The 15,140-nt window shown below is 35.4% G+C and overlaps 1 protein-coding gene across 1 annotated transcript in view; it reads right to left on the reverse strand.

Moving 5' to 3' along the window:
* Positions 1–478: 478 nt before the first annotated feature.
* Positions 479–15,140, reverse strand: part of NBEAL1 (neurobeachin like 1) — a 194,099-nt gene continuing 179,437 nt past the window's right edge. The window contains 9 exon segments of the mRNA XM_078147544.1: positions 479–1,208; positions 8,506–8,641; positions 10,616–10,764; positions 11,484–11,645; positions 12,205–12,321; positions 12,609–12,703; positions 13,226–13,398; positions 14,001–14,110; positions 14,685–14,774. Of these exon segments, the coding sequence (XP_078003670.1) occupies positions 1,107–1,208; positions 8,506–8,641; positions 10,616–10,764; positions 11,484–11,645; positions 12,205–12,321; positions 12,609–12,703; positions 13,226–13,398; positions 14,001–14,110; positions 14,685–14,774 (1,134 nt within the window). The 3' untranslated portion in view covers positions 479–1,106.

Genomic DNA, 15,140 nt, shown 5'->3' on the forward strand with positions numbered 1-15,140 from the left:
ACTATATCTCAATGACTGCTTTTTAAATGGTATACATTTTCCAATTAACACATGACTTACACATCAAAGGAAGGTAAAAAAAAGAACACAATTTCAACTTGGGATATTATTGCTGACTTCTAGCAACTTCCTAGGAAAACAATTTGCTTAGTAAATAAAAATTCAGAAATAGTAAAACTTACATATTATAAAATCATGCAGATAAAGAATTGTGATGTTCCAAATGCATTTCAAAGGATCTGACTGTCAAAACTGGATACGGTATTTTAGTTTATTAAATTTTATTTAAATTATTCAACTACTAATAAATCAAAAGGACAAAAATGTACTTCTTGTCTCTCTACTTTCCCCCAGCCTTTATTATTTTAAGATAAAGATACATCTGAGGAATTTCTCAGAGGTCTGTGTGCTGAGTTTTATTAAAAAAGGGTTATATAGCAATTTCTATACTTTTTTTTTTTGGTTTATCAAAACCAAATTTGGGGTTTTTTTGGTTTGTACTTTAATTACAAATGACTTTGGAACATCCAGCAGCAGTGCAACAAACCGACTTGAAGAATTCTTAAATTCAGTAGGAGCTCCAGAAAAGAAATTAATTCAGGTGCTTAAATAGAAGAAGGGCCTAAAAAGTTCATGTAAAAGGCCACCTTTCTCCAATATTCTAAAATAAGCTTTTTATAGTTAAGTACCTTATCTTATGCTGTTTAGAATGATAAATATAACCAAAATAAATAAGTCTCATCTTCTTTGATTTTTATCTTAGTTTTCTCAGAAGTAAAATCTGGACTATACAATGGTTTACAGACTATAAACAACAGATTACAGAATGAGCATTAAATCTAATCCCTTGTATTTTTCTCAACTTGGGTGCAGAATAAGAAAGAGAAGTAATACCATTTAATTCATTGGGACTAGGAAAAGAATTTTTTAAATGATGAAGACAAGACTCCGTACCTTTGTAAATACAGCACACATACAATACATTTTATAATTTACCAATAATTTTCATAATTAAAAATGAGTCATTATAAAATTGAGAGATTTGGTTAAAGTGACAAAAAATGAATCAAGTTTTGGTGATCAGTGGTAGCAGCGGTAAGCAGTACTCATTTGGAATGTTGCGTGTTATATTCTGTCTCTCCAGCTGAAATCTGACTGAGCCGTTTGCTGGCTCCCCACAACTTTCGGGACAGCTGACCTGCACGCATCTGTTAAAAATAATTCAGAGAAAGTGTGAAAAGCTATTTTAAAAGGTATAAATTAAATTGATATGTCAGGTGATGATTGTGGGAAATTTGGAAACAACAAATACTTCTGTTTTTCATGTAGTTAACTCTCATAACTTTTGGTTGACACATCAATAAAGGTATGAATGACTATATTCACTGTCTCTTTTTCACAAACTTAAAAGGTACCACATTAAGAAAATAAATTGAATAGTCTTGCTATGCAAAAATTATTAAATTTGACACTTTCTTGACAACTGTCAAAAAATCATACATGAATCAGTAAAGAATTTCCTCCTGTCGCACTTACTTTGGTGCCCACTCCTCTCTGCCCCCACGTCTAAATTTTCCACATTTTGTGATTATTTTTTTCCTTTTGCTTATATTTTATCTGGAATAGCATTTAAAATCATTCACAGAAGTAGAAAGAAGATGATAAAATTCTATTTTTGTCTCAAAAAAAAATCAATAGCATTCACATATGAGCATTTTTCCTAAATAAAATTTCTAGGAAAATACAATTTAACAATAGGAAAAAAATAGAAATAAAAAAGTTGTGATTACCCTTTCAGAGTGTTTAGACTGAACAAAGGAAGGAGAATAAGATAGAAAATTTAAAATTATATCTATTTCCAACAGCCAGCAGGAATTATTTTCTAAATATAATACTTATATAACCTAAAATAATTATTCTATAGGTAAGTTATTAATTTGTTTTGTGTTTATGGAATGAGATATTTTTCTTCTTTAAATTATTTTCATAACACTTTTAGTGTCTGAAAGTATGATTTTTGAGTGTATTCATATTGTTGCCCTGAAACCAACTTAACCTGTCTTCTTGAATTGCCATAGTACATCCAGGACACACAGGAGATCCTGCACAAGTCAAGGATGACATTCTCCTCTTCCCCCACCCCCCACCAGCTGACAGTTTGTTATTTCTACCCAGAGCTGGACTCCCTGTGTGTCCTTGAGGGTCCAACTAGCTACAAGACAGGCACCAGTCAGTCTGCACCAGACTGAGAAAGTGCTGCTGGGACCCTTGTAGATAAGCAGACCATCATATCTTCATGGTCTAGCAGTTCCCAAGGGAAAAGAATGCTCCTTTTGCTATCCTATTTACTTGTGTTCCCCCTCCCTTTCTGTTACCTTTCTCCACCCTTTTGGAGAAGATTAATTCTTCCCCATCTCTACTGCTCCCTATTCTAGATGGGAGGGCACAGATATGCAAGCTTCTATCTGCAATGAGAATGCCTTGGTACTTGGTATAGGAGTTCCACATGCATGTTTATTTCTTTTGTAATAAATCCAGTTGCAACACAAATCTCATGGACTTGCAAATTTTTTTTTTGATTAACAATACTCATATGAAGTTCTATGCCACTAGTATGTGGTTAGACTTAGGTAAATATAAATCTGTCTTTTAATATAAATACTCATCCATTTAAGAAAAAAAATTATACGACTGTCACCACAGAATGTACTACATTTAGAAAGATACAATAATATTTCAAGTTTCAGTTAGAATGTTTGGAAAGAGAGAGTTAAACACTACACAGTGACTTTGTTCTAACAATAATGTTCTCAAGTAAAAAGAAACACTATTAATCAACACAGATTATGTTGTAAATTGAGTAAACCCTCAGAGTGAGAAAGAACACTTAACCCTCAAACATCGTTTTCACAGACCTAAATTAAAAATGTAATAAAGGAAGGCTTTAAAAGCGATTTAGGAGGATTTATAGTTAAGATGGTGATGAAAAGGTCACAGCTCCCAACCCACACTCCAAACACACTGATATGGGTACCAGAAAGAGCAAAGATCAATAACATCAAAGAGAAAATGTAGTAAACTCTTCCGTTCGGACCAGGACTGTACAAGAAGATAGCCAGAAAACCTGTGGGAGAAAAGAGCTGGGACAGGAAGGGGAATGGCTCCAAAGTCTGCCAATGTTCTCAGGCCAAAGGATGCCCGGGGTAGGGGCTGGCTCCAAACCCTGTTGGAAGTTCTGAGCAGTGTCCATGCCAGGGCGAAATGTATCTAGCATGGTCTCAGAGGATGCCAGTGTGAACTCCAGTAATCAGAGAATGAAGCCAGAGGGATGTTGACCCTGGCCTGTCAGAGTCCCAGCCAGCCTCCACAGGTCACTGTGCAGAAAGACGAGACAAGGTGACGCACACTTGGTATTATAGCAAGAGAAGAAGGCAGCTCTGTGACTGAGCACAACCTTCAATACCCAACTGGGGCTTATTAGGGTAATATCAAGGGACAGAACCAACTCCTGGTTAGGGATTGTGCAGACAGAGGAGTCAGGAATAAGCTGAGGCCTGCGTCATGCTACCAGAGGGCTGGGATTATGGCAGAGAGTGAGGCCTGGTCCCACATATCTCCCAGAACTTCATCAACATCTAGACTACAGAGGAGAGGACCAAACAGAGCTTTCCCACCTCATCTAAGACTGTGGTAGGAATTTCAAACTGGCCCTAGCACCAAGTCCCAATGCAGAAACTGAGATTAAAGAAATGAGTAAAAAGAAGAAACTATTGAACATAGTGAAGAATACTCTGGTTTAAGAGAACCCCAGAAGATTAACCCAGAAGAAGGAAGCATCTACAAAACACTGCTTAACAGTCCCAGAGGGAGCTAAGGAGGACAGACAAGTAAGTAGAAAAGATGTGGAGAAGGAAGAGGAACTTACACAGAGTTTAGTGTAGAAAAACATTATACTCAATGGGGAAAGAAGCAAGGCCAGGTATAGGAGAAACAGGGAATATATGCAAAACAAATTTAAACTTTGAAGGGTAGATTGCAGGGGAATTAAAAGGAGAGAAAGAAATGTAAGAATAGGTGAGCTAGGTAAAGAAAAGAAGGGCAGAGAAGTGGGAGCAGATGATTTCAATTACAAATTACTAGTACTGGTCACATCCTTTCTCCTTCACAACCTTCTTCTTTGTAAAGAAGGGCTGGGGAAAAAAGAAAAGGATATAAAGAGAGAAATAGTTTTTTCAGCTATAACCATGAATATGAATGGGACAACCTCATTCCCAGCTCTGTGCCTGCCTCTCTCTCTGGTCTTTTTCACCTCTGCCCTACTGGCATTTCTGACTGGTGAGTTCTTACTTGTAACCCTACTTCATAAAGAGCCCAGGCCATCTATGGGCCATCATTTCTCTACTCCTGACTCTCCAAATTTTTCTATATTGCTTTTCTCTTCTGAAGTCACTCAAGACCTTGGTGGGTAACCCACCCCTCACTTTCCAGTACCCTTTTACTCATTGAAAAAAAGAAGCCCCTTGAAGACTGTATTTTTTTTTTGCCCAGAATAAGCAATTAATAAATTGTCAGGCTACAATGGATTAAAAAAAAAAGAATTGAACAATATATTGTAGCGGGTTGAAACATAAAGAGTTACAAAGAGTTAAAATGAGACATTAGAGCAAAGTTTATTATGCTTCAGGCAAATTCAAAACAAAGATGACAATCATGATCTCAGGCAAGACAACAGTAAAAATAGACAAGATTAAAAGAGAAAAGCAGTGAAACTACTTGTGCTTAAAGGCACCAAATGGCAGAGCATCGAAGTAAATTAAAGAAAAAGTTATTTGAATTACAGGGAGAAATAGAAAACTATAATTGCTGGGGATTTTGATGTGTCCCCTTCAGACTTCGCCTGGACAAATCTGGCCAAAAGACAAATGAAAAAGAGACCCGAGTATAATTTTAGAAAAGCTAGATATGATAGATCTCTGGAAATACTAAATGAGAACCAAAAGTTATACATATACACACACATATATGTACAAATGTGTGTGTGTGTGTGTGTGTGTATATGCATGCATACTCAGGCATGTGTGTGCATATTCAATTATGCATGGCACCTTCATAAAAGAGCACCTTCATGTGCAAAGGCATAAAAATGCCATAAACAAAACCAGAAAAGCAGAAACATATTAAACACATCTGGCTAAATCACAATAAAATTTTAATTAATAAAGGGCAAGTGAAGAACCAATCATTAAAAAAAAACAATTTAGAACTCTACTTCCAAAAATCACTGAATAGGCCAATCTTGGACCCAGCAACCTTAAAGAAAGAGAGAAAGGATGCATATGTAGGGAATATTCATAGCAAGACATTTTGCTGTAGCAAAGAACTGGAAACAAATTGGGTGGCCATCACCTGAATAATGGCTAAAGAATTATGATATATGAATATAATGAAATATCATTTTACTCTAAGAAATTACTAAAGGAAAGGATTTAGAGAATTTTGGGAAGACTAATATGAACTAATGCAGAATGAAGTGAGCAGAAGCAGGAGAACAATTTATATAATAACTACAACATTGTTTTACGTAATAACTATGACCCTGTTTTAGAGACTATCCACAACATTGTAAGGAAATGCAACTTTGAAAGACTTAAGAACTCTGAGCAACACAATGACTAATCACATTTCTAAAATACTGATAATGAATCATAATTCCCACTCTGTTGGCAGAGAGATAAACCAGAGATATAGAATGAGATAGATATTTTCAGTCATGGCAAACGTGTTTATCTGTTTGCTTTACTATGTCTATTTGTTATAGGAGGTGGCTTCTGAGGAATGAGGGGGGTGGATTTATGGAATAGAGTTAGGGAAACAGTGATAGCGATGCCAAAAGAAAAAGTGTCAATGAAACATTATTTAAAATACACAGAAGAAAAAAGTTCAGAAAGGGAAACAAAACAAGTGGTACAGTGCTGGTGCTACCAAGTTAAATTTATTATATGCTCAAATAAAACCAAGCTGTATATAATAGAGATTCATGTTTTCAAATATAACCTTCTTTTTTCTTCTTTACATATGGAAATGTTTGTGTTTAAGTTTATAATTAAAAGGAAATTTTAAAATAAAATGAAAAATACAGGATTCCAGATGCCCAATCATCAGAAATTAGAAGTTACTTACTTATAAGGATTCCTGTTATCAAACCAATTACAAAGATGAAATATTCTAAATACAGTATACAGAAGTGAATAAATTGACCTAATAAAACTAAAAACTTATTTCCAGTCCTCTACCCCTGAAAACTGAGGCCAAATTATGCAATAAATATTCAAATTACATAGTAATAAACGCACTTTGCAAAATTTAAAGCACTATTTAAAATGTGAAATATTACCACAAATATTATGGCACCTGAATCATCCCTACTCCATTTAAAGCAGCTAGGTGGCATAGCAGATAGAGTGCTGGACTTGGAGTCTGGAAATCTTGAGTTCAAATCCAGTCTCAGATACTTACTACCTGTGTGACCCTGTGCAAGTCATGTAACCTCTTTCTGCATCAGTTTCCTTAACTGGAAAATGGGGATAATAATAGCACCTACTTCACAGAGTTGTTGTGAGGATCAAATGAGATAATATCTCTAAAGGGCTCGGCCCAGTGCCTGGAACCTAAGTAACTATATAAATGTTTATTTCCTTGCCTATTGTACTAACCAATGTGACTGCAAATGCACCTATACTTGTACTCGCCAAACGGAGACGGGGAGTTCTGCTGCTGACCATCAGCAGAGGAAAAAAGCTAGGGCTAGGGAAGGAGGCGTCAATGAACATCAAAACCTGAACTTTTTTTTAAAAGAGTCAAGTATATGTCCTGTAATACTGTGCCCCAAAATACAGAGTAGCACTGATCTATTATATTATGTAAAGCAGAGATAAATCTTATTTTTATAAAATGAGATCATACTTATATCTAGATATTAAATTTATTTAGAATTCATCTAGAATATTTTAAGTTACAAAACAGCTTGCTTTCTTAATAGTAGGAGATCTATAGAAATATGTAACTTTAATTTCTTATGTCTCTTATATTAGATGCCCTGAATCATATTTGTGGGCCTCCTATATTACATTTTAAATTACTGAGTGAAATTTCTAGGTGTTAACAAATTAATAAACTCTTCTTTATCTTGAGACTTTTACTCAATATATAACAAAATCTATATTGTGCTTAGATCTTGAATAAATGGGCATATTTTAAGTCAGCAGCACAGTGTCCAAATGAAGTTCTACCTTCCCAAATAACTCTGGAATCTCTAGACCCTTGCTAATACTGCATGAGTATAAGTATAGTACATTTTGTGAAGATGGCAGCATAAAAAAATGGTTTCTTAAATGGATGTGCAGAATTACTTAAAGATGGATACCAGTGGCACATACCTTGTTGACAGTTTGAAACACATACACATAAATCATATGGTCAAGCATTACTAAATTAAGAAAATAAATGCAAAACAAAGTTAATCTTATTTTCTTTGTGTTGGTTTATACCAATAACAACAATTACCATAAATAATTTATACATCTTATATGTATATCTCTGTATTTTGAGAATGAAATGCTGAGATATAGAGAGAGGAAAGCAAACTTTAAAAGAAAATCTGAGCAGGCTACTTGAAACAACTAAAAAGGAGACTTGTAAGAGACAGATATTTTTGAGAAAAATTTAAGGTTTCACAGAATTCTGTCACAAGAAAAGGCAAGAAGGCTATGTATTAAGCTAGAGATTAAGCATTCAAGAAAAGCTTCTACACTGGAAACATGATCTAAATGTTTGGAGACACATTAAGGCTCAGAAATGCTACCACCACTTGCATTTCATAAATCTAATACTTCTATTAACATATATTAAAAGAAATAAAATCAACCTGTTGACTAAAAGAATCTTCACACACAAAAAAGTTAATAGCTATAATAGACAAATCCTAGCAACTGGAGTCTCTACAAAGGTTTTTTGTTGTGAAATAATTATGAGAGGGTGTCATACTGTAAGGTCTCTAGCACTGGAGGTTAAAAATATCTTATTTCTTTCTATTTGTATTGAAACTCAAATTCTTGAGTATAATTGCTATAACCCACAAAGTACAATCTCTCTTTGTCCCAGAAGCAGGTGGTTATTTGATATCTAAATATTCAGGAACTGGTGAAGCCTATGCCTGCAAATTTACATTAGCCACAGGGAGCTAAATTGTCAGCAGGGTTACATAGGGTTGTTCTTTGTGAAATTAAGTGAGAAATGATGCTTTTAAGGAAAGGCAACTGACATATTGGGTATTTCTAAAAATGAAATCAAGACAATTCCCACTTTGTATTTAGAAATTACTTAACAGACCTAACTCTAGTTTTGGAAAGAGACAGGATAGCATTAGCTTCTAATTCAGGTGGAATTAAGGAAAAACAAGAGGATCTTCAATGGCTCAAGACAGAAAATTCTGATGGTAAACATTACCTCAGCTGGCTTGCCGACACCAACGATAATCAATTTGCCATCTTCCAGTCCCACGAGGATGTGGCTATGTTCTTTGGTAACAGAAACACAGTAGATGGGCAGCCTCATGGCTAATGGGGAGATACTCAAACTTAAGCTAGAAGAAAAATGAATTAAGAAAAAATCATAAAATAATAGTTTCAAACTGCACTAAGACTTTTGCATATAATGATAGAGGTGGAAGGAATTTCTTAGAAATCAAGTCATCTAATATTAGAACCAGAGGGCAAAACAGAAATTGAAAGAATCCACAGATCTCCTCCTGAAAGAGATCCCCAAAGGAAAACTCCTAGGAATATTATAGCCAAATTCCAGAATTCCCAGGTCAAGGAGAAAATATTACAAGCTGCCAGAAAGAAACAGTTCAAGTACTGTGGGAACACAATCAGGATAACACAAGATTTAGCAGCTTCTACATTAAAGGACCGCAGGGCATGGAATATAATATTCCAGAGGGCAAAGGAGATAGGATTACAACCAAGAATCACCTACCCAGCAAAACTCAGTATAATCCTTCAGGGGAAAAAAACAGTCATTCAGTGAAATAGAGGAGTTTCAAGCATTCTTGATGAAAAGACCAGAGCTGAATAGAAAATCTGACTTTCAAATACAGGACTCAAGTGGAACATGAAGAGGTAAACAGGAAAGAGAAATCATAAGAGACTTATTAAGATTGAACTGTTTACATTCCTGCATGGAAAGATGATATTTATAACTCATGAGACCTTGGTCAGTATCAGGGTAGTTGGAGGAAAAAAATTATATATATGTATATGTAGATAGATAGAGGGCACAGGGTGTGCTGAAGATTAAGGGGTCGTATCTGGAGAATGAAATTAAGGGATGAGAGAGGATTATACTCGGAGAAGAAGAAAGGGAGAAGTAGAATGGGGTAAATTATCTCACAAAAAAAAAAACAGAAAAGTCTCTTACAGTGGATGGGGAAACAGGGGAAGGTGAGAGGGAATGAGGGAATCTTATTCTCACAGGATTTGGCTTAAGGAGGGAATAACATACACATTCAATTGGGTATGGAAATCTGTCTTACCCTACAGGAAAATAGGGGGGAAAGGGGACAAGAGAGCAGGGGGATGATAGAGAGGAGGGCAGATTGGGAAAGGGGTTAATCAGAAGTAAATACTTCTGAGGAGAGACAGGGTCAAAAGAAAGAATAGAATAAATGGGAGGGCAGGATAGGATTAAGGGAAATAGAGTTAGTTTTTCACAACATGTCTACTATGGACGTGTTTTGCAAAACTGCACATGTACAACTTATATTGAGTTGCTTGCCTTTTCAATGAGGGTGGGTGGGGAGGGAGGAAGAGAGAAAATTTGAAACCTAAAGTTTTAAACACATATTTTTAAAAAAATGTTTTCACATGCTACTGGGAAATAAATACAGGAAATGGGGTACAGAAGTCTATCCTGCCCTACAGGAAAATAGAAGGGGAAGGGGATAAGAGAAGGGGAGAGAGATAGAAGAGAGGACAGACTAGGGGAAGGGATATTCAGAATGCATGACATCTTGGGGTGGGGGGAGTGGGGAGATGGGGTGAAAATTTGGAACTCAAAAACTTGTGGAAGGGAATGTTGAAAACTAAAAATAAATAAATTTATAATTAAAAAAAAAAGAAATCAAGTCATCTAACCCTAAAAATTCTACAATAAGAAAATTAACATCCTGAGAGTCCCAAGGTGTCACATGTTAAAGATAAAGTGTTCTAGTTAAATTTATTGCTTCTTTATTGCAAAGGTGCCACTTTTCCTGATAATTATGTACACTGGGAAAAAATATTTTAATGTGCTAGAAATTTCTCCTTACCTAGTCCTTACACTCTGTCACAGCACTATACAAACTGCCTGGTCTATTCTAAGTGTCACTTTGACAGAGCTTTTCAAATTCTAAACATGGAACATGACATTAGCTTTCAACATTCCTGTCACACATGCCAAAGGAGGCTTCTGTGATAATTACTGAAAGATGATCAAACTGCATTTGACATATATAGTTGATTATTTTAATCACACCACATTTTTCTTAAGTGATTGGCTGATAATTCTAGTTTTTTACCTGTGGAGATCTCGTATGGACAGGAATCCTTGCAAGCTGCCCACTATGATGTGCTCTCCAGCTACACACATATCTGATATTTGTTCTGTAAGGGTCTCAGACCCTAAATACTTTCCATTTACAGAAAAGAGATGCAATACATTTTTATCCTGTGGAAATTAAAATATGGAAGATTTTGGAATATATATTAGAGGATAATTTCTGAGGCTCAGAAAATTTTAAATAAAAAATATAGTGAGAGAAATAATTCAGGAGTTTAAGGAGAATAATACTAGTAGCATACTAACATAGAGTTTTACAGTTTGCCAAGCATTTATATACACATTATCTCCTTTCATCCTCGCAATAGCTCAAGGAAGTAGGAACTAACATCTTCTCCTTTTTACAAAAAAAGATTCAATAAGAATTACTTGACAGAGAATGTATTAATAGACATTAAAATAATACCTCCAGGTAATTTTGAGAAACAAAAAGGCACTTTTGACAAGGACTCATATTACCAAAAATGTCATTTGCAATTTTCTTCATAAAACAAGAATCTAATTTTTAAAATTACTATATAGAAGATAGAAAAGAAACACTGCATACAACTTCCACTTTAGGCTTAATTATTCCAGTATAATAAAAACCATCCTTTTTCATGTGTATTTTAATAAAGTATAACACAGATCATTAATATGCAGCTCTAACATGAAGTTCGCCTGGTGTGGACATAAACAGTGGAAGAAATCTATCCTCCTGAAATAAGGACTTCCCTGCTCTCCTCAAAATACCCACACAACACCAATACAATGTGAGACTAAATGAACAGCTGCCACTATAGATAGTCCAGGATGATTACATGAACATAGTAAGTGTATATAAATACCTTGAGGCTGGTGTTTTCTTCAATGCTGGAATGGACAATGATATGTCCTTCCCATGATAGGGCCAAGTGGGGAATTGTTAATAGCAGAGAACTCTCACATGGTGGTCGTAAAGTCCTCATGTATTGGCCTTTCTGAATTGTATGAATAATCACAGTGCCATCCTGCAAAGAGGAGATAATAGACGCTAAGAAAAGATAAAAAAAGGAAAAGGGAAGGGTTATTGTATGAAGGGGAAGGAGAAGTAATCTGGGGAGGGTAGACATAAATAAAAATAGAAAGAAGACTACTCCAACAAAATCACATACCTTCTGGTACTTTCCCTGTCCTGAGATTCTATCCTGATCTTTCTCTCATTTCTTTCAATTCCATGAACATTTTTTTTGGGTGCTTACTATTTTCCAGGCATGATGACAGCCACTGGGGATATGAAAAGCCTAAAAGGAAACAGTCCCTGCCCTCAAAGAGCTTAGATTTTACAACCCCTCCAAACCACTGTCCAGCAGATCTGTAACTGTAGGAATTCAATTTTTTCAAGTAGCAGCAAATCACAATGGCTTTTAATTTTTTCTGTATGCATCTTTCTTTGAAGGTTGACATATAAATACAGTTCTACCTACCCACTGGCTAAGAGCCCTAAAAATAAAAAATGAATTTTAGACTTTTTTTCCTGTCACTTCGAATAAAGATAATGGATTTTTTTTTTAAAGGCAAAAATCTTACCCTTGCGCCTGACACTGCCAGGTCTAGTTCAGTGCTGATGCCAACACTAGATACTTCATCAGTGTGTCCATAAAGAATCTGAAGGGGTTTGGGCACTAAGCCCACAGGAATACCTCCCTATTAACAAAACAACAGATTGAGGGTAAGGTCATCTTCCTAAGGGCTATATTTGTAATAATGTAGTTCATATTGATATTAACCTTCAAATCATGAACAAATATGACAGAGCTGTTAAAACTGAGGTTACTCACTACTGTCTAAAAGCTGCCCACGCTCATTCAATTGCACATAAGGAATTCGGTATTTCGTGGTACACTGGAAAAGTCACTGGATTGGGTGTCCTAGGAGAGCAAACCTTGATTCTGCTCCTTAATACTGATATTGCCTTAGGCAAGTGTACTTACCTGCTGTACTACTTGCCATATCATACATGTAGTATCTCTCGAACCAGAAATCAAATGTATTCCACAATAATCTGTAGATAAGCAGGTCACAATATCTGGAAGAAAAGAAAACTATAAAAGGGACTAAGTTAAGGTAAAGTGACCAAATACTTAAATTTGGTACTGGTCTCATTTATAACTCTAGTCTCAAAAGAGAGGAAGCTAGTGGGCCATAGAGCACAGAGTGCTGAGCTTGGAGTCAGGAAGACCTGAGTTCAAATCCTGCTTCATATACTTCCTAGCTATGGGACCTCAGGATAGTCACTTAACTTCTGTCTGCCTCCATTTCCTCAACTGTGAAATGGGTATGACAGCACCTACCTCCCAGGGTTGATGTGAGGATCAAATGAACTAATGTCTGTAAAATGCTCAGGACCATGCCTTTTCTCATAACAAAGAAAATAAGTAAAACCAATTGAAAGAATAAACACTTCTGACATTATATGTCTCCACCTGCAGTTCCCCATCTGTCCACCAAGAGGAGGGAAATATGTTTCACCATTTCTTCGGTTAGACTAAGACTGCTCACGGTAAGTATAAAAGATGTTTTTATTCCAGAGATTAAAGTTAATACTCACCCATGTGCCTGATGTGCTGCGCAATCATTTTGCCTCTGGTGAGTGATGTTACTCGAATGCTATTGTCCCAGTGTCCTGCACTGAATAATAACTTCGCATCATGTGATATGACAAATAGCTTAGAAGTAATATCCAGTCCTGGAGCAAAAGGACCATTTATGGCACGCTGAGTTCTGCAAACACATTAACAAAAAAGGACTCTCCTAAACAACTGGATAAACTGAAACATAAAGTTAGGTTTTACTAGCTTTTTTCAGAAATTCATTGTTATTTTATATTCTTTAATTAAATGCAACTCATCTGTCACTACAGGACAAAAAAGTTTTAAAGGCAATATACTCATTTTACCACACTAATATCATTTATGATAAGATGTTATTCATGAAGAATAGTTTTTTAAGAGATAATATCAAGAAGCTAAGGTAGGTGGGCAATAATTTTTTCCTGCTAATACCAACAATGTTAGCATTAAGACAATGGATGTAACTGAATCACTGAAGTGAAAAGACAAGCAAAAGAGTCAACAATATTCTTAATTCAGAGAAAAAGGTGGATGAACAACTGGGCAAGAAGTTGGGAGTGTAAGGGCACATATGAAGTGAAGGTCAGGGCAAAGCTGAGAATCAAACCACGCAGTCAAGCAGAAGTGCAGGCACATTCAGCTACCAAAGGTAATCAAGAAGACAATTTAAATTAATCTGGTTATCAGATAATAAGGTAAAGGGATGGAATGCAACTGTCTACCTGTGGCTATCAATACTATTCATTTACTTACTTAGGATTTGTCACAGTTTGATCTTTGATGAATGTAAAATAATTAGAAATGTTTCTGTCATAAGGCAGCCATCCATGGGTTCCAATTACACAGTTCATGCTTACTGTTAACTGGCAAACAACAGAAAAATAATGAAATTAGATGAATTAGTTTCGCCTTTCCAGATCTAACATTTTAACATTTAGATAACTGATAGAGAAACTGTCTTTTAACTGTGTAAAATATAAAGAAATTCTCAACATATGGTCTAACAAGAACTCTGTCCTTTACTTTCACCCAAGACTAGCTGTCAAATATGACTGACTGGTTGCTAAATTTAAAAATATGTCATTTTCCATTAACTTCTCAATAATCATTAGTGTATAACTGTACTCACAACAGGTAATCTGAGGGCTCACGCTATTAGGCATATTATTTATTACATAAATTAGGACCAGAAATTAATCAACAATAAAGTACTCTGCTATGGCTTTTACTTAGTGCAGCATTTGTAAGCAACAAATACCTCTGACTAATCTATTTATGTTCTCTTTACATATATCAAACTTGACTTTTTCTTTTAACTTGATAACATGGCAAGCGATGAGTTTCTCTATTATGTTTAAGTGGCTTTATTACATTTTTTTGCATTTCACTAGTCCCATGAGTACAAAAGGGTCTGAAAAAAGATAAAAGCCAACTCACCAGTATCTCTGGGCTACCCTGAGTCATAAAAGAACGAGGCTGATTTCTGGGAACAATAGCTTTTACTAGTGGAACACCATCACTGATACCCTAATAGGAAGATAGAAAAATACTAGAATTTAAATCAGAAAAATCCCAAATCCAGTTAAAAGACAGAAAGAGCAATGGACTTCCTTACTCAATTTACCTTGTGAGATTATTGTGAAGAAAGTGCTTTGCAAATTTGTCTGTCACTTCTATCTCTTAGAATCAAAAATGTCCTTCAAAGCCCACTGTAGAAAGTAACTCCTATGCAATATCTGTTTTGATCACCCAAGCTGCTGATGTTCTCCACTTCTGTCATTACCTTTATTTTTTTTGTTTTTTTTTTAAAAAAAATGTATTTGTATATACATATGCTATTTCCCTGAAAGAATTTAAGATCCTCACAGGCAGAAACTTCTCCTTTTGTCTTTG

This window comes from Phascolarctos cinereus, unplaced genomic scaffold, assembly GCF_003287225.1.
Source record: "Phascolarctos cinereus isolate Bilbo 61053 unplaced genomic scaffold, phaCin_HiC Scaffold_7;HRSCAF=346, whole genome shotgun sequence".
NCBI lineage: Eukaryota > Metazoa > Chordata > Mammalia > Diprotodontia > Phascolarctidae > Phascolarctos > Phascolarctos cinereus.